General features: G+C 42.8%; 4 protein-coding genes across 5 annotated transcripts in view; 3 read left to right on the top strand and 1 right to left on the bottom strand.

Moving 5' to 3' along the window:
• The window catches only part of unc13bb (unc-13 homolog Bb (C. elegans)), a 68,293-nt gene extending 67,654 nt beyond the window's left edge, over positions 1–639 (bottom strand). For both annotated transcript variants that reach the window (XM_035535896.1, XM_035535895.1), the window contains exon 1: positions 421–639. In XM_035535896.1, the coding sequence (XP_035391789.1) occupies positions 421–442 (22 nt within the window). In that variant the 5' untranslated portion in view covers positions 443–639. The remainder of the gene's footprint in view (positions 1–420) is intronic.
• Positions 640–2,118: 1,479 nt separating this feature from the next.
• On the top strand, positions 2,119–6,205 carry stoml2 (stomatin (EPB72)-like 2). The gene is made up of 10 exons (XM_027006462.2): positions 2,119–2,297; positions 2,877–3,029; positions 3,402–3,501; positions 3,601–3,659; positions 3,745–3,846; positions 4,202–4,336; positions 4,516–4,660; positions 4,798–4,877; positions 5,017–5,145; positions 5,551–6,205. Exons 1-10 carry the CDS (start codon positions 2,253–2,255, stop codon positions 5,689–5,691), a joined length of 1,089 nt encoding a protein of 362 aa, XP_026862263.2. The 5' UTR covers positions 2,119–2,252; the 3' UTR covers positions 5,692–6,205.
• A 393-nt stretch (positions 6,206–6,598) lies between these two features.
• On the top strand, positions 6,599–15,816 carry pigo (phosphatidylinositol glycan anchor biosynthesis, class O). The gene is made up of 11 exons (XM_027006468.2): positions 6,599–6,942; positions 7,221–7,702; positions 8,094–8,237; positions 8,403–8,526; positions 8,818–8,977; positions 10,036–10,224; positions 10,449–11,991; positions 12,314–12,517; positions 13,419–13,606; positions 13,906–13,976; positions 14,296–15,816. Exons 2-11 carry the CDS (start codon positions 7,222–7,224, stop codon positions 14,423–14,425), a joined length of 3,234 nt encoding a protein of 1,077 aa, XP_026862269.2. The 5' UTR covers positions 6,599–6,942; position 7,221; the 3' UTR covers positions 14,426–15,816.
• A 6,485-nt stretch (positions 15,817–22,301) lies between these two features.
• On the top strand, positions 22,302–23,995 carry LOC113575139 (C-C motif chemokine 3-like). The gene is made up of 4 exons (XM_027006467.2): positions 22,302–22,581; positions 22,972–23,089; positions 23,382–23,489; positions 23,600–23,995. The coding sequence occupies exons 1-4, from the start codon at positions 22,503–22,505 to the stop codon at positions 23,613–23,615; spliced, it is 321 nt and encodes a 106-aa protein (XP_026862268.2). The 5' UTR covers positions 22,302–22,502; the 3' UTR covers positions 23,616–23,995.
• Positions 23,996–24,752: the final 757 nt, after the last annotated feature.

The following is a 24,752-nucleotide window of genomic DNA, read 5'->3' as shown; positions in this document are numbered from 1 at the left end:
CAGTAGAACTGGTGGGCTCTACCTATTTGTTTACTTTGGGACATTCCAGTCTCAAAAGTAATGGCATCACGCTGGCGGGGAGAAACAGCTGCTAGGTTGTGGTTGTCTTACACGCCAAATTACATTATTATTTTCAACAATCCTTTCCGTTCCAACAAGAGATTCTGCTCGAATCATTCAGTCAAGGGAAGCTTTACACAGTAGTGCGATAACTAGATTACAAAGACCTTAGTTACAGTCAGCACTGAAATGGCAACTGGTATAGTATCTTATGTATATTGGACAAGAGGGACCGGCGCAACTTTCCGAAAAAAATCTAAACAAAGTAAAGCGCGTATTATCTTTTGTACACAAAGCATAGGCTACGACAATGACACGTAAGAATCTAAATTAATTAAACTCAAAGTGAAAACACCTCACCTCTCACACAGAGAAGAGACATGCCAATCTTTTTCCTGTTGGGTAAATCCTGGGTTAGTATAAATCAAGGGATTTAGAAGAGACGACTGCTGTCCGGTGACATTGCAAACGATACCACAAGTCACTTTACTGTGTGCGTAAACACGGACGTCTGGCAAACTAATGCTGCGCGGTGAACTTTCTCCAACTATTCTACAGGTGCCGCGTTGAGTGTCCGAATCCTCGCCATGATAAAAGGTAGCTGGAGGCAGAAATCAGCGGAACGGGTCGAGGGCGGTACCATCCAGATCTTCATGACATAACAACTATCCATTCAACAACTATGATTCCTGAGAAGGCGGGGCACCAAAGTCTAATAGCCAATGGAGAGCAAAGAAGCGTTTGCTATCGTTGACTAGACAAGTAGTACGAACAGGTGTGACGCACGGAGTTTTAAGTGCAGTGTAACACAGGTAATTCTGTACTCGGGAAAAATTGGGACTTTGTAACATTTTTTTTTTTTTTTTGTGGAAGCTGTCTAATGAAAAAATAAGGCATTTCATTTCTTAATTTAAATTTTTAATCTAATATTTATGACTTTATATATCAACAGTGAGAGATAATCATAATCTTATAATAATGAGAAACGTATTATTAAAACTTATAATTATGGGATAATATTGAAAAAGACTAAATAATATATTATATTTATGATAAATTTATGAGGGCTTTCACGTTGAGCAAACAAGCTTTTGAAAGGAACACCATTCTACTATCTGCCGCTACATTTTAATCACTGAGAGTAGCTGAGCAGTATTTTCTTATTTGAATTTATTGTTTGAAATCATAGTAATCATAGTATCATTATTTGAAATTTTCATTGTTTGAAATGATTTGTCCTGCCATATTTTCCTGAAAATGTGAATGTGTATGAGAAGAAATCATTGAAGCTGTTGCTTTTTGTTTGCAATAAATTGGTCTATATGATGAACATGGTTTACTTAAACAGTTTAGTAAGGCCATTGTTGGGTACACGAGGAATATGCTATTAGAGGTGATAGCACAGTTTTATGCAAACGAATCTATTGATCGTGCACGATTTATTTTTCCCTTTGTCTTTTTTTGGGGGGTGGGGGTGGGGGTAGCGGGGGTTGATTAGGCTACTTAATTGCATTCAAAAGAAAAAAATTATGGAAAAAAATAAGAGTTTTGGAATCATTTTTTTTTACTTTTGATCATAATTATCAAACTGGGTAGTACTGGGCTTTTTGAAACTGATATTTTAACGTACTCCACCACAGCTCCCCCCTAGTGGAAAATTTGAGTGTAGATTTCTGAACACGATGGTGTTGTCAAAGGAGAACAGAACATGAAACCTATTTACACTTTCCTGGACAAGCAGGCCTAAGTTACGATTGGAATTATATATCAGGAAATATCAGAAATTACATATGTCCATGACCTTGATAATTGACGTTAGATGTCAAATGCGAGCCTCTGCCTCTAAACGATGGATTTGTAAACCTGTAACGAGATAACAATAACTAAATGTGATGTTGGAAATATTCGATACCATAAGAAAACGATTGAACTTGTAGCGTTAAGGAACTGAGCTATAAAATAGGTAGGCTCTACCGTTTAATACCATCGTTAACAACCCGGAACGATACATGGGTGCTATAGGCTTCTACCAAGTGGACGGATGAGTTTCAGCGTTGCACGTTCTATCGTGGCGCAATCGTGCATCTCTAACCTGCAAGAGTCACGTTTGGAAAAGCGGGCTGGAAGGTTGGCGAGGAGCTTTCCGTTTTCTCAGAAAAATTACCCAGTAACGTGTGTAATTTAATCTTGATATGCTAAGGACTGTAGTATGGCGGGCCGGTAGTGGCCTTCTAAAGGTAAGGAATTTTATTTGTGAATGACATTCTGTCTTTACTGCTGTAGCCATGACAGCTAAGTAACCTAGCGTTAGTTAGTTAACTATCCAAGCTATCTTAGGTAACTTAGCGAAATAATTAAGACTAATATAGACGAGGAATCTGAAATAATAATTTAGTATAAATCTAAAATATTTTAACTATAATATATTTAAGTGTTCAGTTTGCCTATGTTCGAGATGATGACTAGTGTAGCTAGCTACCAAATGATCAGTATAGTAACGTTCCTGCAGGGCCGTGGTCCCTGTCCAATAGTGATGATAAGCGAGAGCTACAGCAGCGGTGGTAATATCTGAAACTAATCCGGATCAATACCTAGAACATCTCGGTGAGGCATTACACAGACCCAACAAGCTTTGATATGATCCATGCTTCACTGCTATCAGCTAACCCGAAACCAGTGAAGAAAGCTCCATGTAATTTTCAAAGGGCATTTAAAACTTTGGTCCAGTATTCTTGTCATTGAAACCTATTTTTAGAGGCATTCGGTCATATTTCTAAAGGATGTGTGTGTGTGTTGGTGTGTGTGGGTGTGTTTAGCACTCGCAACAGACTGTCCCAGTGTCGTGGAGAACTCGGATCCAGCAGCGATGGGCATCCAGTCTCCCCATGAACACAGTGGTTCTGTTTGTACCACAGCAGGAGGCCTGGGTGGTGGAGAGGATGGGTCGCTTCCACCGCATCCTGGAGCCAGTATGTGAGCGCTCTGTAGAGCAGATTGTGGCATCCCTGGACCTCCAGTCCAGATCTGGAATTTGCAGTCCTCGGTAGTTTATTGATATAACGCAAGTATTTCAATCACAGCCCTTGATGTACAGATATTACAACCTCCTTCCTTTTACTTTGGAGTCAGGTGTGATGACAAATTGGCCAGTCAGTTACATCATCTGATTATTAACTACCAGTGATTACAAAATTCAGGAATGGATTTGGTCCAGAGTTGTAATATCCCTGCTTTAGACCTATCTGCTACTCTAGTTGATTCCTAACCTAGAATGGAAATGTAGAGTGGTTGAAAGTCTTCAAAGACTATGTTCCCTAATTAACGTTCACCAATTTCTGCAGGGGCTAAACTTCTTAATTCCAGTACTGGACAGAATCCGGTATGTACAGAGCCTCAAAGAGATAGTGATAGATGTGCCTGAGCAGTCTGCTGTATCTCTTGGTGAGTAGAACTCAACTGTTTATATATTTTACCTTCACTAAACTGGATTATTTTTAGTTTCACTCTGTTGTCTTAATAAGTGTGTCTTTTGTGTTTCAGACAATGTGACGTTGCAGATAGATGGAGTTTTATACCTCAGGATACTTGACCCCTTTAAGGTCATAACGATACACTGGATTGTGAAAGAGTTCTGTATCTGTGGCACAGGGCTCATAGCATTCTGTTATGTCCTGCCGTTTCCAGGCCAGCTATGGAGTTGAGGACCCAGAGTATGCAGTGACCCAACTTGCACAAACGACTATGAGATCAGAATTAGGAAAACTCACGCTGGATAAAGTTTTTAGGGTATTGGAGTCTTGTCCACCTTCCTCCACAAAGCATTTCAATAACTGTAATAGTGCCATGCACTAGCAGATTAACACACTGTATTGAGGCTCAAAAGCTTTTAGATATGAAGCCGTCTTGTCTTTTGGTATCCATGTATTGTAGATGGTTAGACTTCACTGCTTAAGATATAATGACTTAAAACAACATAATTTTGATAACAAGTTAAAGGTTTCTATAAATGTCAGTAGTTCAGGTTGCATTCAAGCCCTTTTTGTGTTATTGGTGATCCTCAATGGGAACTACAGCAGTGTGATCCTGACTGACAGTGCAGTGCTACCCTAACATGAGCTACGACTCTACACTTTTCCAATAGGAGAGGGAGTCTCTGAATGCCAACATCGTGCACTCCATCAACCAGGCATCCGATGAGTGGGGGATCCGCTGTCTACGCTACGAGATTAAGGACATTCACGTTCCCCCACGGGTTAAGGAATCCATGCAAATGCAGGTGCGCAAAAGGGAACAATCTAGAAAATGTCAAAAGTTGTAAGACCTTTACGCAGAATGCTCACAGCCTTATTATTATTAAACACTGAAGACAACGGTGGCCTGCATGGGACTATGGAAACGAACTCTGGCGTGACAGTTCACTGTGTGGCCTCAGGACTATGATTTGCTCGTGCACAGGTGGAGGCTGAGCGGAGAAAGAGAGCCATGGTTCTGGAGTCGGAGGGAACACGAGAGGCAGCCATTAACGTGGCAGAAGGACGCAAGCAGGCTCAGATCCTGGCGTCTGAGGGAGAGAAGGCTGAACAGATCAACAAAGCTGCAGGTGGGTTCAGAGCTTCCATTACTATGCCAAGTGCTTTTTACAAGTTTTATAGAACTTCTGCTATTATGATGCTGTGTGTGTTTGTGTACAGTAGGTTGACTGAATAGGTGAAGTTTAATGTGTACCTTCACCAATAGGTGAAGCGAATGCTGTACTGGCAAAAGCAGAAGCCAAAGCCAAGGCCATCGGACTTCTCTCTGAAGCCCTCACTCTGGAGGTCTGAGCTTTTGCGTCATGTCTCTGTGAACTCGTGTCATTGTGAACGTGTGTTAAGAAACAGTACACACAGAAAGAAATTCATTAGCACGTGAAAACAGATATGCTGAGTGCGGGATGTGCTACTGTCTGTGCTTTAGAACGGAAATGCCGCAGCGTCTCTTAGTGTGGCGGAGCAGTATGTCTCTGCCTTTTCTAACCTGGCCAAGGAGTCAAACACCGTCATCCTACCCTCCAACACAGGAGACATCTCCAGCATGGTCACCCAGGTCAGTCTTCCGTGACTAATGTCCTTCAGTTATTTTGGTATGGAAAATTATTCCCTATAATGAGTATTCCTTATAACTGCCATGGCCTGCAGTAGCCTCCTTTTTTCCAAACCAGAATCTCTTATCTTGTGTATTCTGTATATTCTATAACATTCTCGTATTCCGTGTTCTATAACATACACTGGCTTATTCTTTGTATTCTCTAAGGAACATTGTCTTGTCCTGTGCTCTTATTCTTTGTATTCTCTAAGGAACATTTGTCTTGTCCTGTGCTCTTATTCTTTGTATTCTCTAAGGAACATTTGTCTTGTCCTGTGCTCTTATTCTATGTATTCTCTAAGGAACGTTGTCTTGTCCTCTGTTCTTCGTGTGTGAAGCTCATACCTTTTATCCCTGTCCCATTAGGCAATGGCTATATATGGGAGCTTAGGAAGGACGCAAGGCCGAAGCTTGCGTGAGGGGGTGGCCCCTATAGCTCCAGAAGATTTTCTAGAGATCCCACCAGCACCTGAACCTGCAGCTCCCGAGCACACCTCTAGCATTTAGAGCACACAGTCCATCCCAATGAGGAGGCCACCGCCCAAACCCAGCGTCTGCGTCCGGCACTGGGGCAGGGTGTGACTGATACGGGCGTGTCCTGTCCCTGCTGAGCAACCTGCCGAAGAAGAGATCCAGGCTAACCATTCTGCCTTATAGCTCTGGCTGCACACCAGGCATCTGAAGAGAGAATAAGAGAGCAAAGGAAAAAGAGAATAATTCATATAATTCCACTGAGGATGTCAGTAACTGGAGTTTTTCATTGTTTTTTGTTTTTTCCCCTCCGGGAAAGAGTAGGTGAAGGTGTTACATATTTTAAAAATATTTTTGTTGGAATACATGATAAATGTTAACTGAAACATACTTCTTTAAACCCAAGTTTATCAGAATTTATAAAACATAATTGCATCATAGACGTTTGTTTTTTTTTTCCCCCTTGATGTGAGCATTGGGAATTTAAACAATATATGCTAGTGTCTATGTAGTCAAATGATGATAAAATAAATTATGCCATGTTCTGACAGCACTTGTATTTAAAATTTAGAACTGAATATAATTAAATTCATAATTAAACTGTGTGTATGTATGTGTGTGTGTGTGTGTGTGTGTGTGTGTGTGTGTGTGTGTGTCTACATACTGGTTATAGCTTGTGCCTTAGGCAAAAGCAAGTGCTTTTGCTCTATGCAGGGAAAAGAATTCAGAATACATGTATGTCGGGTCTTTTATTAGCACTGCACATGACATGCAGAGAATATGCTGCCAAGTATGTGTTCTGGAGGGATTAGATTTTAGTGAGTTCACTTTTGGTGTTTTACACCCTTGTGAGTAAATTTCAGATGCAACTAACACATGCAAGATAAGAACAAAATGGAATAGGAAGTGTCGCTATACTGTATAAGCACTAAAAGTTAGAATTGATTTGTGTCGGTAACTAAATTCGGTTTGCATTGTTTTGGTTGTGCGCTAGCTGTGTCAAATACAAACACCAACACGTGACTTTTACTTTGACAGTCACTAGGTTGCTACCGGTTTTCGCGTGTCGACGGAAGTAGAAACCGCGCAGCGAGGCGACCAATATTAACAAGGCTCGCTGTCTCGTGTTGAGTGTGGTACTGGTCCGGACCTGAAGCCCGAACTGGGGTTCGGATGAGGGTAATTCAGCATTCACTTGTGGCACCAGGTTCTTCTGGCCGTGTATGCTGCGGGCGCGTTCCCAGTCCCGACTGACCCTTTGAGAGAGGACGAACGGAGCTTTACAAGGTCAGTAGTTTGTAGGCGAGTAACCGTAACGAGCTGTAGTTATCAGCGGTAATCGTACACCTGTACTAGGATCTTGTTATTTGCGTTTCACGTACCGTTTAACTGAGTGGATATTCCACTACAGTCCACAGGATAAGAGGTTGTTTCGATAAATAAGTTCTACTACGTTACCTAACATTGCACAAAGTCTAAAACATTCTTACAGTGTTTCCAAAGACACCTCCCCTTGTCGTAGTGCCTGTTAATTTATCCCCTGCTTCAATCTCCACAACCACCAGAATGAAGAGGCTTCCAATCCTGCTCCTGCTCCTGTGGTTGTGCTCTGTGTTTTACGTGGGAATCTTCCTCTTCGTGGGGGGCTTCCTTCTTGTGCGGCTGGAGGTGAACAGGACCAGCAGCTGTGCAGATGTCTTACCTCCAGGAACATCAGGCAACAGAGATTTCTGCCTGAAAGAGCCACGTTTCCGTAGGGCTGTCATCCTGATCGTTGACGCTCTCAAGGCCGACTTCGCCCGCTATGACCCGCGCAACACGTTGCCCAGACCGTTTGAGAACAAACTGCCAGTCCTAGATGAGATGGCATCGTCGAGGCCGTCCCATGCCAGGCTCTATACCTTCAGGGCGGATCCGCCCACCACCACCATGCAGAGGATCAAGGGCTTCACCACTGGGTCACTGCCAACTTTCATCGACGTAGGGAACAACTTTGCCTCCAGCGCCATCCTGGAGGACAACCTGGTCCGCCAGCTGGGTCAAGCGGGTGAGTATAGCCATGCTATGAAAGCATGAGGTCAGCTTCGTATATCAACTTCACGAGCATTAGGGTAGGAGGTCGTCAGTGTCAGCTGATTTTGGCTGCAGTTCAGTTGATTCATTAAAATTCAGCCCAATGTTAACATCCATATATCTTTTTCAGATAACTAATTGGATATGTTTTGCCCCAAGTAAAGATACAATGGGCCATGTGTCTCACATCCATTGCTTAATGAGTTATAAAACATCCTGGTATTCCACTTGAGGACCTTAAGGAGACAGGTTAACCTGTGTTGCATCAAATCGTACAGTAGACAGGTTTTTTAAGTCAGATGTGACCACCCAGACGTGACTGAGGCTAACAATTGTCTTTCTCTCCTCTTTTCCTGTGTCTGAAGGCAAGCGAGTAGTGTTCATGGGCGATGACACATGGGTCAGTCTGTTCCCTGGAGGGTTCCATCGCTCACTGCCCTTCCCGTCCTTCAACGTGAAGGATCTGCACACCGTGGACAACGGAATCCTCCAGAACATCTTCCCCATTTGTGAGTGTCTAGGGCGTTTAAAGCGGAGGTATTTGACTCCACCTAGGTTTTCAGGTTGTTATTACCTGCTGAGCAGCGGGTCCGGAACAAATTAGACCTTGATTGCATTCTACGCTTAGCCAGCCGAATTGATGAACATGTAACGGCCGAGTGTCCTCCCCACAGTGGAAGGAAATGACTGGGACGTTCTGATCGCTCACTTCCTGGGAGTGGATCACTGCGGCCACAGATTCGGCCCTGACCACCCTGCCATGGCAGAAAAGCTTACTCAGATGGATGGAGTCTTCAGGTCAGCGTTAAAATGGTTAAACCCGAAGTACCCTGCTACTGGAGATCCACTGCTAAGCTAACACACCCGATGCTAACGTTGCTAATAGTAAATTAAGCAGATGCTAATGCTAAATTAAGACTAGTGTCCACCAACTAGCATGTCATAATGTGCGGTGCTGTTTGGGATTATTTTTGTTGTAGCCTTTAGTCATTATTAGCTGCCGTGCTGATTGGTCATACTACTCATGGAAAATACAATGTACTGCAGAAGCACTAAGGGTGTCTTGTGTCCACCCGTCGATGATTCCAGATCTGTGATTCAGCGACTACAGAATGACACACTGCTGGTGGTGCTGGGAGATCACGGGATGACCGACACGGGTGACCATGGAGGAGAGAGCCAGAAGGAGACGGATGCAGCTCTGTTTCTCTACAGCAGTTCCGGCCTGCTACTGGCCCCCAGCTCACAGGTGACCTGCTGAAGCTATAAACACTAGACAGCCCCACCACTAAAGGTCCCCAACCTACTCAGCTGTAACGCAGATACGTGATGGTAGATGATGGGCAGAAGAGGTGAGCGATAAGCCAAAGATTTAATATCAGGCATTCTGAGGCCCTTTGTGCAGTCCATGAAATATTTCAAAATAGTTTGCTTTCCTGAGTTCAGCTGATAGCTGGTTAGGGTCCAAAAGGACTGATGATACCGCTGATGTGCTCAGAAATCATAATGTGTAACAATAATCATAGAATATGATCATATCACCCACACTTAGTTACTAGTAGCATTCATGTTCGCTTATTACATGGCAGCGCATGACCAAGTGCATACAGGTGAGGTGTTGTTCTGTTATTTACCACAGAGTCAGTATGTCAACTGGGCCAAGGCTTGTGATGCTTGTGAATCTAAAACAGTAGAATATCTGTCTGCCTCATTTTGACTTCTGACAGTGAAAGGTGTTCCATTACGTTTCAGTACGTGTTTTCTCACCTCCTGCATGCCCATAACTGAATTCCATTAGTCAAGGCAACGTGGTAATGTACCACAGTATGTTATATGCCACTACTTCCACAACAGGGTTGAACAATATGGACAAAACCACCATATTGTGATTGTACTGGTATATAATGCAATAGCAATATGTTCTAAAATGTCTTACACATCAATATCATAGGTTGGCCTGTTTTATTTTGATTAAATTTGTCTGTGTGTTTGACCATGTGAATACAATGATTCACCAAACCACCCACACAGCATCTGGAATATATAGGATTTGTCAGGATGCTCATAGAATACAATAATTTGATACACTGTGTGCCTGAAAGTAGCTATTATAGAACATTTGCATATTTCAGCCTTCTAAGATAACAGTAGTGCACCAGCTAGTACATGTTAATAAGCAATATGTTCTGTAGCTCTGGTCTCACATGCATGTGTTTGCAGATTTTGTATAGCTCAAGTGATCAGTGACATGCAGCATTTGTGAGGAACAAATGATTCGAAGATCGCAGAAGGTCTATCTTTATGAAGTCTGTGCAGGTAGAGCCAGAGGTGGTGCCGCAGACCGACCTGGTGCCCACGCTGGCACTGCTACTGGGAGTGCCCATACCCTACAGCAGCATGGGCCAGGTTCTACTGCCCCTTTTCCCCCTCAACACCACTCTGGGTGTACCTTTGGCTCTCAGCCAGGAGGAGGCGCTGTGGATTAATGTCAAACAGGTGACCAGGAATGACGAGATAAATAAACCTACCAATAGTACACCGAGAAGTACACTAGTCGCTGAAGTTTAGAATTTTTTTCAGTTAGAAAGAACAATTTTGTATGTAAGCTGTCAACACTATTAGAATATAGGTAGATGCATAGAAATTCCAAACTTGCGGTGCATATCCTGTTGTATGTGGTCTGCTTGTTAATATTGGCTAAAATCTTTTTTGTCTTGCAGGTAAACCGTTTTCTGGAGACCTACTCGAACATGGCGACAGACATCCCGGCAGACAGTCTGTGGCACCTGCGTGCCCACTTCTCCCAGTTGTCCTCCCAGTATCTCAGCTCCGTGCACACCGGTACCCCTCTCCCCCCTGCTCTCGTGGTCTCCATGCAGGAGTACCTGAGCTCTGTTAGGGAGACCTGCCGTGCCTCCTGGGCCCGCTTCAACCCCGTGAAAATGGCGTGTGGCCTGCTGGTGCTTTGTGGTGCGTGTGCCGTGTGCTATGTCCTGTCGGAACTCTCGTCCGTGGTGCTGCGGGCCGGTGTACTGAAGCCAGCGGTGCTCGGCGGCCTGGCAGCGGGCCTGGCGGTGGCTGCCGTGCGGCTCTTCGCGCTGGGCTCCGCGGAAGCGTCGTGGGGTTTGGGAGCTGCAGCACTGGGGTCGGAGCTGCTGTTCCTGTGGAGGACCTGGCGTGCGTGTCCCCGTGGCAGGCTCTCTCCCCGGGGACTCCTCACGGCACCGCTCCTCCTGCTCCTCCTGCGATGTGCCTCCCTGCTGTCAGACAGTTACATCATCTCGGAGGGACGCGTGGTCACCTTCCTTCTCTTCACGCTGGGAGTCTACGTTCCAGTCTGCCTGAACTGGGATGGCTTCCTGGTACCTGCTCCCCCTGCTGATGCGCAGAAACCCCCGGGGCTGCACTCTCCCACAGTGCCACCCTCCACGGTCCGCCGGGAGAGCACCTTCCTGCTGGTCTGCCTGAGCGTGCTGGTGTCCTGCCTCTACCTCTCTCTCTCCTTCCATAACTGCCGTGAGGAGCAGGGCTCCTGCCAGCCCTCGGCCTTCCTGATGCCGCTGTCACGCCTGCAGGACAGCCGTGTGCGCAACGTGCACTATGTCCTGTCTCTGGTGGCCCTCTCTGCCTGGGCCTTCCTGCTGCACCACTGGCTCCGCCACTACGGGAACCTGAACGGCTCGGGCGTGGCTAGGTTCTCCGCCCGCTGCCTGCTCCCGCTGGCGTCTGTCTGCATGGGACTGCACTGGGCAGTCAGTGCCGCTCCGGAGGACAGCTTCAGGAACCTGGCAGAGCTTATCGGCCTGGCGCGGGTGGTGATGCCGCGGGTGAGCTTTGGCCTGCTTGGCCTCGGGCTGCTCTTGCTGTGGTTGGACCCGCTGATGGTGTACCTGAAGAGCCGCGGACCTCCCAGCTCCGGGGGTCCCATGCCTCCGCCCAGGTACCGCGCGAGTACGGGCATCAGCCCACAGGCGGAGCTGCACCACCTTGTACCGCAGCTTTACCAGCGCATACGCCAGTCGTTGGAAGACGGCAGCGCACTGGGGGCAGAGTCAGACGGCCGCCCCGCCGTGGAGGCCTACGGGCTGGGCACAGTGTACTCGGCACCCCTTGTCTTGCTCTGTGGACTCCTGGGCCTGATGTTGCTTCTGCTCCACCCTGAGGGCATGGCGCTGGCGTTCCTGATGCTTCTGCTGCAGGCCACAGCTCTGCTCCACCTGCATGCCTCCACCTGCACCCTCTCCAGCCTTCAGAGTCACTCCAGTAAAGCTGAACTTTGTCACTCTAAACCGATGCTATACCTAAAATAAATAAATGAGCGACAGCATTGAAGAGCTCAATTACCATAAAAAAACTAAGGTGCTAAAGAAAACTATACAGCTCAGAGTTAACATAAAGGCTAATGTTGTTCATCAATGAATGCTACCATTTCCAAAATTAATGTAATCTGAAATGTAATGTAAGCGGTATTACAACCATTTGTGTTGATTAACGACAACGTCTTTTAATGTATTTCTAATTTAGAAACAAATTTAGAAATGTAGTCCCCCACTAATGGTGTTCATTTCCACGTGACTCTTCTCAGGTGGGTTCTCTGTGCCATGGACTCCAGTGGTACTGTGGTCACTGGCCGCATCCCAGTTCTTCCACGCAACAGGTCACCTGCCCACCTTCCCCTCCATACAATGGGGCGCTGCGTTCGTGGGCTTTCCGCAAGGCCATGCAGGCACCGTGCTGCCTGCTTCGCTCGTCACCCTCAACACCTTCACCTCACACATCCTGTTTGCAGGTAGACTCTGAGCTCCAGGGGTGCCTTTTATGCACAAACTGGCACTTGGAGTTTGATGGCACCTGTGCTTGGCTGTTCAATAATTACTAATAGTGTAGTTTATCGTTTTCAGCAGATCATCACTGAGGTGATAAATGGTTAAAGGAACATTCCTACTACAATCTCTGTCTGCCACAGCTGTAGTGTGTCATTAGTTATCATGAAAAACACATTTCCCTCTACTTGGAGACGGAAATAAAACCCGCAGACTGTGAAAACACATAACAGAACCCTAGGGGCAGACAATTTATGCAAAACATTTTTGTAAAACACTTTTATGAATTCTAAGGACAAAAGCATTTGTAAATTAGGCTTTCATTTATATGCACAGTCCTCGACTGTGTACTGGTTGTAGTTTTGAATTTGCATTACATCAGCATGTATTTTGATACATTTTGTAAACAAGCATTAAGTTTGTTCCCAATCAGAAGCATTTCTAGTTTTTTTTAAGTACCAAGAAATATATCAGAATTATTACATATGGCCAACAACCAAATGCTACAAATGCAGTTTATACAGTTTGGGTTGAAAAATGCCAAAATATTTCTTTAATAACTTTTTCGCTTTGAAATACAGATTTGACCACATTCTTGACCACATCCACAGAGCTTTGACCACATTCTGACACATTCATAATTAAAGTGAAGTCCTAATGAAACATTTGACTAAGATGTCAAAGCAGTAAAAATAATACATTTTTAACATTTAATTAATGTTGAATCCATATTTGTGTATTTTCTACTTGTTCACATGTACATGTTAATTTCAGAAAGTATAGTATAGTTATACAAGGCTCAAGAGTAACTAGTGCAGCCCTGCTCTCTCTCTCTGTGTGTGTGTGTTTGTGTGTGTGTGAGAGCAGTTGCATGTCCACTGCTGCTATTCTGGCCACTGGTGTGTGAGGTGCGCAGGACTCGGTCTGGTCGCTCAGTTGCCGGGGAGGATGGAGATGATGTTGCCATGGAGATGAAACTGCGAGAAAACCCACAGCAGTTCAGTTCAGCACTCCTGCAGCTTGCAGTGCGCTATCTGCTCGTCAGTGGAGCTCAGGTGCCCACTACACACACACACATACACACACACACAACATGCCAAACTGGGGGCAGAGGATTAGGGTTAGAGTTGGTTTTGGGTCAGGGCTGTGTTTTAATCTGTGTTTGCTTCTGTGTGTGTGTGTGTCTGTCTGTCTGTCTGTGTCTACCCTGTCTTAGGACTGTTTTGTCAATAGGATTTTGTTATGGTCTGTGTGTGTGCATGCTCAGGTACCTGCAGGTGTCTGTTTCAGGGTGTGTGTGTAGGTCTACAGGTGTGTGTCTCTGTGTTTACCGGTTACTCTGTGGTGTCTACAGGTGTTGGCCTCGGTCTGTGCTGCAGCTTTCCTCAGGAGGCACCTGATGGTGTGGAAAGTTTTTGCACCAAAGTGAGTGAAGAATCTCCCTCTCTGACAGTCTCTCAGTAACCCCTGCCTTATACTCACACACACACACACACGTGCGTGCTCACACAGTCTCTCTCTCTGTGACCCTCCATTATACACACACATACTTACACTCTGCATACTTTTATTCATTTACACGTTCATCACTCATCTACTCTTCCATTTTTTCATTTTGATCTTATTTCTTCTGACTTTATTTAATCTCTCTTCCCTGTGTGTGTGCTTGCATGTACACATTTGTGTTTGTGGGTGTTTCTATGTGTGTACTCATCTTGGTTTGTGTGTGTGTGTGTGTGCACAGGCTGATGTTTGAAGCCAGTGCGTTTGTTGTCAGCAGTGTATTTCTGCTGTTCGGAATCGCTCTGGTCCTGAGGGTGGATGTGGCAGTGGCGTGCTTATTTCACAGACTCCTTCCGGAAAATTCCAGGTAGCGACGCTGCTTGCCGCAGGACGATAGGGGTGAACTTCCCGGACACGACTGCCAATAGGATGGAAGAACAGGCTACAACCTAGCTTGGACTGATGAGGTCATAAAGGGCCTGACCTCTCTGACGTGGCAGGCGAATATGTACAGGCGCTGGAATTTCGCACTGATTTTGTTGAGACTCAGACACTCATGGCACCTCTGTGTAGCTGAGGACAGTTGGGAGATGCCTTTCTACTGCTAGACACCACTCTGACACGTGGCTACTGAAGGCATTTAGTCAGGGGCTGCAGGGTTGTACTTGTACACACTCATTGTACACTCAGAACTGGGGAACAGCCTCCAGGGGGTAGTTATTTAGAACTGTGATACCTTATCTCATGCATGAATCTGAATTTGTAGGTTTACACACAATGTTTGGCTTAATTTAAGACTTAGCTCACACTACCTTAAATGAACCCCGTTACCTTGCTAATAAGTAAATACCTTTACACAGTACACTCTAATGTACCATTTGCTCTGGATGGTTTATTCTTCTTCCTGCTATAATCCATCTGATTTCATGCACTGATTAGCATAAGTAGACCAGTCCACTGGCTCACAGCAGGGCTGACACTGCTGTGGGATGTAGGGGGGGTTTCCTGGACTGGGATCAGGAAATGCTGGAGCAGGGCACTGGACTGCCAATCTACATAGCAGCTTCCATTAATCTGTGAGCTCCGGTGTGTGTGTGTGTGTGTGTGTGTGTGTGTGAGAAATTACTTTTATTTGTCCATTCTGACTTTGTAGCAGTTTATGGTTAGTGCTAACTTTGCTGCTCGAGCTCTTTTGTAGCAATAACCACCTATTATCAGTTTCAGAGTCAGTAAAATAATATTAGTTAGTAATATTAATTTTGCGTTTGCTGTTTAGACCAGGTAAGGCCAGGTGTGGTGCAGGTAACAGGAGGATTGGTCTTAACAGCTGCCTCATGCGATGCAATTGATTGAAATGTTTAGTTTATTCAGTACGCATTGGCTGTTATTTATTGTTTTTCATGTTTGTGTCCCTGTTGATGAATGAAATTTATTTAATGTTTCCTGTTTTGTTTATGAAAGTGAAAGGTGAGAATTGAAAGGGTGAAGGGAAGTATGATATCAGGTAGAGTTTGGGTACAATTAAATAGTTGTGTTGCTGCTGTGGTGTATGTGGAAGTGTATGTTCTGTGTTGGACATTTTTATGTTGCTGGTGGCAAGTGCATTATATTTTACTGAACTGTTGGATTTCACTAACATCTGGCAGAAGCAGGTAAATGTAGAGGGTGTGAGAATTTTTTTTTAATTATTATTATTTTAAAATTGTTTTAAACTAAATGTTGCAATGAGGAAAAACTGATTAAATATTTTATACATTTCACAGTTTATGTGAACTGTGTCATTTGTTGGCTTTTGGGTCCATCTGAGCTCTGGTGCTCCACTGGAGAGATCAAGACTCCCACAAAATAAATCCTTGCTAAGAATGGTTTAGGCTGTCAAGACAAGACCACTGCTGAGATGGAGATCACATTTTTATGGTCACCATGTTTTAAAAATACCATTTTTTAAATTTAAACAAGTTAAGGTCAAGCCTCTTAACTTGTTGCATGACACCACATTGTAACAAACAAATGAAATAATCCTGTCTTCTGCTTTCACTCAAATGAAATTAGTTTTATGCTGGTTGTTGATGGTGATAGTCTCTCCTTATCTCTAACTGCACTGTATTCTGCACAAAAAAACGATGTCAATTTTATGGGGAATTTATCTTGCATGTAACAAATTACCCTTGACCAGGATGGTGGTAGCGGCTCTTATCTCTACTGGAAATAGCATATGGGGCTTTCCCCGAATGCTGGTTTACTTTTTTTTTTATTGTTTGTTTGTTTTTTTATTTATGAATGAATAGGTCACTGAAGTGCACATTATCCAGTAAGCTTCTTGCCCATTTCCGGAACTCGGGGCCTAAAGGTATTTTTCTATGTGGAAAATGAATGGCGGTAGGGAAAATCGCATACTGTGATAAATAAATACATTTAAATCCAAAACCTTTTGCTCTACGTACAAAACGACGTTGTTCTCCCCAGACGTCATTGGATTCTCTGAACTTCGAAGAAGTCAAAACACGACTTGAATTTTGAAACTAAAAGTTACAGCTCATTACAATGATATAAGTTGAAGCGCGCTGTATTTCCAAACATGCCATATGGTCTATCTGTCTTTCCCAAGAGATACAGGAGGATCAGCGGTATTCGGTGTGCAGTAGCATTAGCTTACTTGTTATGTTTTTCAGCTCTTTAACAACCTCATGATCAACATCAAATGATCCAGTGATATTTGGGAGACCAGCCCACAGAATGCTTGGTGAGAGAAACACCAATACACAGCAGGACTGAATATTTATGGCATTGAGCTGAAGCCTTTATCCAGAACTTACAATTATGACTTAATTTGAACAATTGAGGGTTAAGGGCCTTGCTCGGGGGCCCAACAATGGCATCTTGGCGATGGTGGGGCTTGAACAGGCAACCTTCTGATGGCCCTTGATGAACGTTGTCTTGCGGGATGGGTTTCGGATACATGCACACCATCGGGACAAGACTAGGATCTCTAGAAAACCAACCTAGACATTAATTGCTTATTTTTTCATTTTATTATTATTTGTTTCTCTTAAAAATTGTTACTATTGTGGAGACCATTGTCAGCCAGAGGAGGATGGGCCCCCTTTGAGTTTTGGTTCCTCTCAAGGTTTCTTCCTCATGTTCTAGGGAGTTTTTCCATGCCTCTGTTGCCCTTGGCTTGCTCACTGGGGGCTTGGACTTGGACATTTGTAAAGCTTCTTTGTGACAACATGTATTGTAAAAAGCCCCAGGTAAATACATTTTATTTGGTTTGATTTGATATTTGGGAGAAAATGTTGCTTACCACACAGATGATCTTTGAAAATCCCATTAATCAATTAGACCCGGAGTATTTTATTTGGGAATAAAAGCATGAGGCTGATAACAGTATGATGACATGACTTCAGAGGTTTGTGGGTCTTCTCATGCACACACAAACCTTTGGCACAATATTTTTTAACCATGGTGTCAGCTTAATCTTTAGTAGTGTCATGTTATTGCCTCACTAAAATCATTTTTTGAGGCCCAGAAGATCCTACCGATCCTTGGGGCATTTTGTTAACTTTTTCCTATGGAAGCCTGCCCTTTGTGTATGATATTTGTGTCCTCTTCCTGGGCAACTTCCCACTACACTAGTGGCGATGCATTTAATTTATTCCTCTTAGAATGGATACTAGTACTTTTATTTTTGGTGTTGGTTATCCTTTTCATAGTTGTCGCATAATTCGTGAAGATCAGTGGTTTGCCTCATTTCTGTTGTTGGTTCTTAGACCTTCTCCATTTAATAGACATGGGTTCCACTATCTGTTAAATGGATTCACATGTTTTCCCCCTCAGTGATTGAAACGCTTATTTAATGAAGGGGCACTGTAAATTGTTGTGTGTTATTTGTTAAGTGAGACTTAAATATTAAGTAATAACAAATTCAGATCACATTTAAGGAGCTATTCATGCAGATATTCTGATAATTCCAAAGGGGTCATATAATTTCCTTAACTATATATTAGCGGGATGGTTGAGAGCACAGCATAGGTTTATGAAAATGGGATGAACAGGGTTGGTCACTTTTCACTTTATGTAGGCATTTAGCAGACCTGCGGACCTACTGTGTCATATATTTTTCCTCAGATCTGGTGGTGGGGCAGAATGCACCATTGGTGTGTGCTGTAATGTCAGTCTGTGCTCGATGAACAGGAGCTTGCATGTTTTCCTGGTAAGCTGTATGTTTGCACGTTGCACGGACAGTAGAGGGCAGGGAGACTTTAGGTGCAGTGTTTGTGGGCTAGTCCTCCACTTCACATGGAGTCTTCTGGGACTGAACCAATAACCCCACCCTTTCACTACATGCTATCTGTGGCCACTGTGGCCTTAGCCAGCTATAGACCTCTGTCCTGATGAACTGTCGTGGTGAAGTAGTTTATTTTTTGTCTTTTTAACGACAAATTTTTTTTAATTGTTATTTTTATTATTTGCTATCAGTCAATCAGTGAATGAATCAGTCAATTGTATTGTGAGACTGTACAGGTGATTGGCTACTGTCTGTTGATCTTGGACATCTACTATTGGTTTCAGCAGATGAGTGACAAAATACCCACCTGGCACACAGCACCTTTCCTTCCTGGAAAGTGACACACCCCTTTTATACTTTGGCATCTCTGAGGGAGTTTCCAACAATCTGGCAGCCATCCAAATGGAACAAAGAATGAGCAAAAAAACAACAACCACCTTGTTTGTTTCTTGGACTGTGCTTAATTGTTTACCATCTAAAACATTCTGTAAATATGTAACATCCGAAGTAGAATGAAACAAAAGCTAAGAGAATTGAAGAGCTGTGGCTGTTTTTATGTATTTTCTTCTCCCTTGGAGCAAAGACCATAGGGAACAGAACGGATAATCTTATCATCACCACGATAAGCTAGTGTAGAAACATTCCACAATGACCTCCATGGCCTCATGAGAATTTTGTGGGAGTGCAAATACTTGGCAGTCAAAGAAGCAGTGATTTATTGTGAACTGTCAGTGAACATGTATTGTGGCTGAAATGAAGGTGCCACATGATGCTTGCCTAAGGCTTAACAATAATATCAGAATGGCAGTAGGCAGGTTCGTAGGCCTGAATGTCTGTCCGGTGAAGAGAGATTAGACCGACATTTGGCTGTATTTGGGAAAGCAGTGTGGCAAGACATGGTTCTCTTGCGTTTCATGAGGTAAACGGTTGCTTTGGAATCCAATGCCTCACAGGTTTAAAGAAGGTGATTATTTGGTATTATCAGTCACGCAGAAAAGGAAAGAAAAAATGCTCTCATTCGGTCGGCAGAGAGGAATAACACCACATACGTTCACATATGTGTATGAAGTGGCATTATATCATGGCAGGAGATTTCAATCAAGTGATTTGATGTGTTAAGGAGAGGGTGCAGTTAAGGGACATGAAAAGAACCTAAGAAACAGAAACATGTGCCTCACACATAAGGCAAAATCAAGTCAAGTCTATATTTATGCAGAGCATTTTACAACCGGTGTTGGCACAGAGCAGCTTTACAGCTGTTTGGGTCCAAGCCCCGAGCGAGAAAGGTAGGTTTTTTCTTGCCAGCTTTGGCTAAGAGCATGAGGAAGAAACCATGAGAGAAACTAAGACTGCCCCTTGACAAAGGACAGCACAACAAGAACAAAATAAATAGAAGTCTATTCTGGGCTCCTAAAAGTCCTAGTCTTGGTGCAATGAGTGTAAGTGTGTTTAAAAAGTTGAATAAAAGTCTTTGGAGCGGTTAATCTTATTGCATAGGTCCTTAACTGAACTTACCCCTTTGGAATCAAGCTCATTAAATCCGTTTCCTGTAAATGCAGAGGGAAGCTGGATCACGACAGCATTTCCAGTCTTTACAGATCACCAGCAAACACTGTAAGATTACCTATCTGAGATCTTAAAACTTATAAGCCAGCAGCTGGAGTTTTCCCTGCTCTAAAACATAAGTGGCCTGGTTGTGATGTGGCATGTTGAGATGATTATAGTAGCACAGTGATTAAAGGACTAGTAATCAGAAGGTTGCCAGTTCAAGCCCCACCACCCTCAATTGCTCAAATAGTGTTCAGTCATAAATGTGAGTTGCTTTGGATAAATGTGTCAGCTAAATGCCATAAATGAAATAATATCCTGACATATTATACTAACTAGATTGTTGCTGTTATTAATCAGGTTAAACCTTGAGTCCTGACCAGAATATTACCAGAAGTGCACTCTACAGACAGGTTCAGTCCCGGCTGTTCAGCATGCTGCTGTGGACCTGGTGAGGAATTTCATTGTCTGCCTGGAGGTGTCCCACTGTGCATGCTCAAATACTCCATGGAGCATAGATTGAAGTCATCTGGTGAGAGACTGAGTACCAGGCTTTTCAATCTCACATCCTGGAGAAACATAACGTAGCTCCGTTCATTTTTATTTAATATCACATGAGTGGATCTGGAAACCACCCTGTTAGATTCAGGTGCTTGATAAATGCCTGCCCTGGGTGGAATGTATTATTACATTAAACCTGTACATTGATTAATGTGAATACCGTACCAAGAATAAACTGGTTCTTATTAACATTCATTACATGTATTAACAAAATAAAAATGAGAATACTACTATTATTTTTCTCTGCTTGCTATGCACTTTAATGCACGAGTCATAATTTCCATCAAATTATGTGAATTCTGTATTCATTGCAACACCTTTGTCTTACCAATCATTATCAGGGATCTTTTTCTTGTTATCACTGTTTTAGGTTTTGTTTTTTTTTTCTGCTTCTCAGAAGTCTTTTCATCTCATTCCCACATGACACAGTTTGCCATCTTTTCTCATCTTGATCTTCACAGAAATTCTCTCTTGTATGCTGATGTGTGCTCAGACAGAAAACCTCAAGTAAATCTAGGGGATTTCACCTGAAAAGGTGGATTACTTAATAACACAGTATGTAAACTTTTGTTATTGAAATTGCTCCAGTAACTCCAGAGAGATTAGGGCTGTTTTTGCACTGTACTGGCCTACTCCTTATCCAACTTTGGTGTTTAAATAGATTATTATTTAACATATGAACCTTGTCTAAACCTTATTTCTTGGCTCAGCCCTAAGACAGTGATGAGGGATATTGAAATGTATTATTTGCAGAATACACGTCCCTCCTTGATAGACACCCACCCTGTGGCCTGTGTGCAAGTGTGTGTGTCTAACTTTATATTATAACTCAGACAGAATAAGAGCACTTGTGCATGGAGAGATTTATTAAACAAAAACAAGAAAGTGCACAGAGGAGGTGGAGCACCTGGAACATCTGGAATGTCAGGAGTAGACCCGTGGCACCTGTAGCTTGTGACAAACTGTAGCTATATTGGCAATACATCTGTGCAAGTACAATTGCTTCACCCAGTTCTCCTCGCTACCTCCTAATCTCCCCTCCTTAACTTCTCATCTCCCCTCCCTACCTCACCACGTCCCCTCTTTAATTTCTCATCTCCCCTTCTTATCTCATTACCTCCCCTCTTTAACTTCTCATCTCCTTAGGACTACTGTACTAGTTAATATTACCAGTTTTACTACTAAAGCTTTATTACAAAACTGCACGAAGAGAGAACTGGTTGTGACTTCTACATGTACATGGTCTAAGTGCAGTTACAGATTAACATGGTAGGAAACTTTTCTCTGTGTAACTAAAGACTGTGAATGGTTAAACCTGTTCACGTATCCTGTTGTATGGTTTAATATTAACTTCTCACCTTCAGTCTGAACAGTTATGGTGCCTTCATATTGCTGTATGGTCTACAACTCGCATTGTGTATCAAATATCAGATGAAATCAGGGGAGAACATATAAATGAAGTTTTATTTTTGGCTGTAAATATCCCATCTAATTAGATTTATTTCTTGCTTTTGTTACAATCATACTGAATATTATGATATTATAATATAATGAGTTTGAGAAGGATTAACATTGTGAGCAAACACAATCTGTAATTAAACATGAGATTACAATGTCAGTCACATGACAAGTATTAATATCATTTTTTAAAATGGACACTGCATTCATTTCATACAGTGTCTAAGGAGCTGATGACAGTCTAGATCATTTTTCAAAGTAATTTGGTGATGTCTCACTGGGAGGAGACCACAGAGCATTAACGGTAAGATATATCAACTGCATGCCAAGACTTTTTTCCCATGAGATGTGACACTGATAAGCACATTACAGGATCACACTGGAGGCGGGGTTTTCTTTTGTGCTCTAATGAATAGGGCAGTTGGCAGGTATCTCTGATTTCTGGTAAAAATATGTATTTGATTTGTTTGCACAACAGGTTCATTTATGTCAAATCTGGGGAAGGCGAAAGTGAAAGTATGATTGCAAGAATATATAGTGGTCGTGCTTGGTGTGCTCTGGACACTCGCGGAGGACACACACACTGAAGCAGAATGATGAGTAAGAGTGTGACTGTGCTTGCAGCTACTTTTTTGATGATGCTCTTGGTCTTCAGCTGGAACTGTGCAGAAGGTGAGACTTGCGCTATTCTGAGATTAGATATTGCAAGACCCACATGGTTCATTATATTTTATATACAAGTTTATTTTATGTAAACTATTTACAGTGGATCCTCTAAGAGACTGAACTTTTTTAAAAATCTGCTGTAGACTTTTTGTTTTGTGTATAAACTAATGTGTCAACACACAGCCTACCCGTGGAGGTACTATATGTAGCTTTTAGTAGAGTTCACTAACAATAAATACTCTAGAATTAACACTGTACATTTTAACAATATTTTAACTTTATAGTGAATACTTCTTTTTGAAACCAGTGCACTCATCTTAAGTCCATATGTTCACTGTGAGATTAGTGCGATTATTGTTACGCATACTTCATTACAGTGTGCACTGACTCTCATAGCCACCGACACAGCGGCTGACTGCTGTTTGACAACCAAGAACAAGAGCATTCCACCCAGCCTGGTGAAGTCCTACTACGTCCAGACAGAAGCACTGGGCTGCAGAGAGCATGCCACAGTGTGAGTTATATTACACACCATCCCAGTCACCTTGAGATTTCCTCCTCTGGCAGTACTTACTGTAACTCAGTGGTCAGCAATGCCTCTCCATGAGGTCTCTCTTTCTATGGAGTTTCCCTCCAGCCATAAACTGATGTATCTGAAATAAGAAACATGAACTACGTCGTAAATGTTATAAATACCAGAAATATAAATGTGCGTTTGATGTGGATGGTGACGGACCTGTATGGAAGTGGGCTGAAGGCAAGCAGCCTATTGTCTTACTGATTTTCTTATCTGCTGTTTTCTACAGGTTTATCACAAAGAAGGGCAAGAAACTGTGTGCACCACCTCCCACCAAGAAATGGGTTAGAAAACTGATTAGTCAACTAGAAAGAAAATCTAAACCAAAATCCAAAAGGTGAGTCTTTATGTTTCCTCCAGACCACATGGGATTTATTTTTGGAAGCTAACAGAAATGCTTTCCCAATGTGTTTGCACTTACAAGCTCTCCCACTTCTAATCCCCCAGGCAACAAGCAGTATGATGGCACATCCATGACAAATGGATCCAAGAACAGCTGCTTGTGATTCTCACCTTGCAATAGGTGTGACTTGGTCTGAATGCTTTGTCTGTTTCAGACCAAAGCTGAAACCACTGCCAAATAAATAAGCTGTTAAATATCATTAGTAGTAGTAATAATATAGAAATATTATTACTATAAATTACTAATGCTGATTGTTTAAATGTGAATCTTAGCCCAACACACGGGGAATGTGTGCAGCATATACATCAGTACTATGGGTTATTTTGTCATACTGTTTATAACCAAAACACTGACATATGGAATGTTCTCAGTTTATTTTTAGTTATATGCCATTGATTCGTATTGTTGATATAAATAAAGGTTCCCAAAAAAATCTGCAAGTATGTTTTAGTTGTCTGTATTGTATTAATCATGTGTTAGTCATGTGATATTTAATACTGAATGGTTCCTATAAGATATTCTATGAGAACAACTTTAATATAAATGTATACTATTATATGTCAGAGAGAACTTATTAAATTGTTTGACTAAATAGATGATGTTACAAGTGCTATTCAAAGAACCACCATGTTAAAATAATTCACTAGTTATCAGAAGGTTGTATTTCAAGCCCCACCGATGACAAGTTGCCACTGTTGGGCCCTTAACCCTCAGTCACTCAAGGTGTATTCAGTCATAATTGTAGGTCACTTTGGATAAAAGCATCAGCTAAATGCCTAAAACGTAATGTCAAAGTGCACCTCCTGCTGGTCAAATCACAGAATTATCTTGATAACTTTTAACCTCAACCCTTACAGCAGGTACTCTACAGAAGCTAAAACGGTCCTAAATAGATGTATTTTTGACAGAAAATGCATGCAAATGATATTTTATGGTGGACAATGGTAGAAAAGCTACACAATAATTGCAGTGTAATTTGACGTTGACAAATAGGGAGATGAGTCTTCCCCCATTCCCTCGGCTGCCAGCCATAGCTGTGGCGTTGGTGGTGATTCTGTCAGCGTGGAGGAGTGTAGTTTAGAGATAGAAGAGGTGATGGCGCATGAAGTCTGACTCTAGGATAACCAGCATAATTGATGATGTTGAGAAAGTAGATATTCTGGTTGGGAATGGTACCGCATTGAAAGATACTTGCTA

The sequence above is a fragment of the Electrophorus electricus genome, chromosome 17 (assembly GCF_013358815.1).
Source record: "Electrophorus electricus isolate fEleEle1 chromosome 17, fEleEle1.pri, whole genome shotgun sequence".
Lineage (NCBI taxonomy): Eukaryota > Metazoa > Chordata > Actinopteri > Gymnotiformes > Gymnotidae > Electrophorus > Electrophorus electricus.
Note: the sequence above shows the minus strand (reverse complement) of the source record. Positions and strands in the feature narration are given on the sequence as shown.

Coding starts and splice junctions, on each gene's coding strand:
- LOC113575139 (XM_027006467.2), top strand. CDS start 22,503: ATGATGAGTAAGAGTGTGACTGTGCTTGCAGCTACTTTTTTGATGATG. Junction 22,582..22,971: donor CAGCTGGAACTGTGCAGAAG/GTGAGACTTGCG, acceptor TGACTCTCATAG/CCACCGACACAGCGGCTGAC. Junction 23,090..23,381: donor TGCAGAGAGCATGCCACAGT/GTGAGTTATATT, acceptor TGTTTTCTACAG/GTTTATCACAAAGAAGGGCA.
- pigo (XM_027006468.2), top strand. CDS start 7,222: ATGAAGAGGCTTCCAATCCTGCTCCTGCTCCTGTGGTTGTGCTCTGTG. Junction 10,225..10,448: donor TGTGGATTAATGTCAAACAG/GTGACCAGGAAT, acceptor TTTGTCTTGCAG/GTAAACCGTTTTCTGGAGAC. Junction 11,992..12,313: donor CAGCCTTCAGAGTCACTCCA/GTAAAGCTGAAC, acceptor GACTCTTCTCAG/GTGGGTTCTCTGTGCCATGG.
- stoml2 (XM_027006462.2), top strand. CDS start 2,253: ATGCTAAGGACTGTAGTATGGCGGGCCGGTAGTGGCCTTCTAAAG. Junction 4,661..4,797: donor ACAGATCAACAAAGCTGCAG/GTGGGTTCAGAG, acceptor CTTCACCAATAG/GTGAAGCGAATGCTGTACTG. Junction 5,146..5,550: donor TCTCCAGCATGGTCACCCAG/GTCAGTCTTCCG, acceptor CTGTCCCATTAG/GCAATGGCTATATATGGGAG.